Source organism: Penaeus vannamei, chromosome 39 (genome assembly GCF_042767895.1).
Source record: "Penaeus vannamei isolate JL-2024 chromosome 39, ASM4276789v1, whole genome shotgun sequence".
Taxonomy (NCBI): Eukaryota; Metazoa; Arthropoda; class Malacostraca; order Decapoda; family Penaeidae; genus Penaeus; species Penaeus vannamei.
Genome location: NC_091587.1, coordinates 18760446 through 18761121, shown reverse-complemented (window position 1 = coordinate 18761121; position 676 = coordinate 18760446). Strand labels below are relative to the sequence as shown.

The 676-nt window shown below is 46.2% G+C and overlaps 1 protein-coding gene across 1 annotated transcript in view; it reads left to right on the top strand.

Annotated features, from left to right (window-relative positions):
• LOC113811437 (alsin) overlaps window positions 1-84 on the top strand; it is a 6366-nt gene extending 6282 nt beyond the window's left edge. Inside the window, exon 4 of the mRNA XM_070116946.1 lies at window positions 1-84. This exon is cut by the window's left edge and continues 62 nt beyond it. Coding sequence (XP_069973047.1) covers window positions 1-69 — 69 coding nt within the window. The 3' untranslated portion in view covers window positions 70-84.
• The last annotated feature ends 592 nt before the right edge of the window (window positions 85-676 follow it).

The window sequence follows — 676 nt, the reverse complement described above, 5'->3', positions numbered from 1 at the left end:
ATGAATGGTGTCTACTATGAGGGCAGCTTCCATGCCAACAAGCTCACGGTCAGTGCTTTTTGCATCTAGCTTCTTTTTGCTTGTTTTTATCTCCTTTTCTATGGCTGACTCTCTCTGTTTATATCTCTCTTTATCTCGCTCTATTTCTCTCCCTGGGTTTCTCTTTCTCTCTTTTTTTCTTTCTTTCTCTGTCTCCCTGTGCTTGTCTGTCTCTCTTTGCATTTGTCTCTCTGTCTCTCGCTGGCTCCATCTCCTTTTTTCTCTTTCTCCCTCGCCCCCCCCCCCTCTCTCTCTCTCTCTCTCTCTCTCTCTCTCTCTCTCTCTCTCTCTCTCTCTCTCTCTCTCTCTCTCTCTCTCTCTCTCTCTCTCTCTCTCTCTCTCTCTCTCTCTCATTCTTTCTTTCTGTTTAAATATCTCATTTTTTCTCTTGTAGTAGATGAGGTACTTGAACTGGTCATTGTCACTTTAGGGAGTAATTGTGTGGGTGTGAGTTCGCACTGGTATGGCTGGGTGATGGAGATGAAGTGGAGATCACCGGGGGAGCTGGAAATGTTCCCTAGTCGGCTAAGGACAAGGCAGTCCTTGTGATGCTAGTGCTTATACTGGTGCTCTCGGAGGATCAGTTCAGCTCAGTTAGATTTACGGTCAAAGAGTGGCCCAGCCACTATTTCTAGCT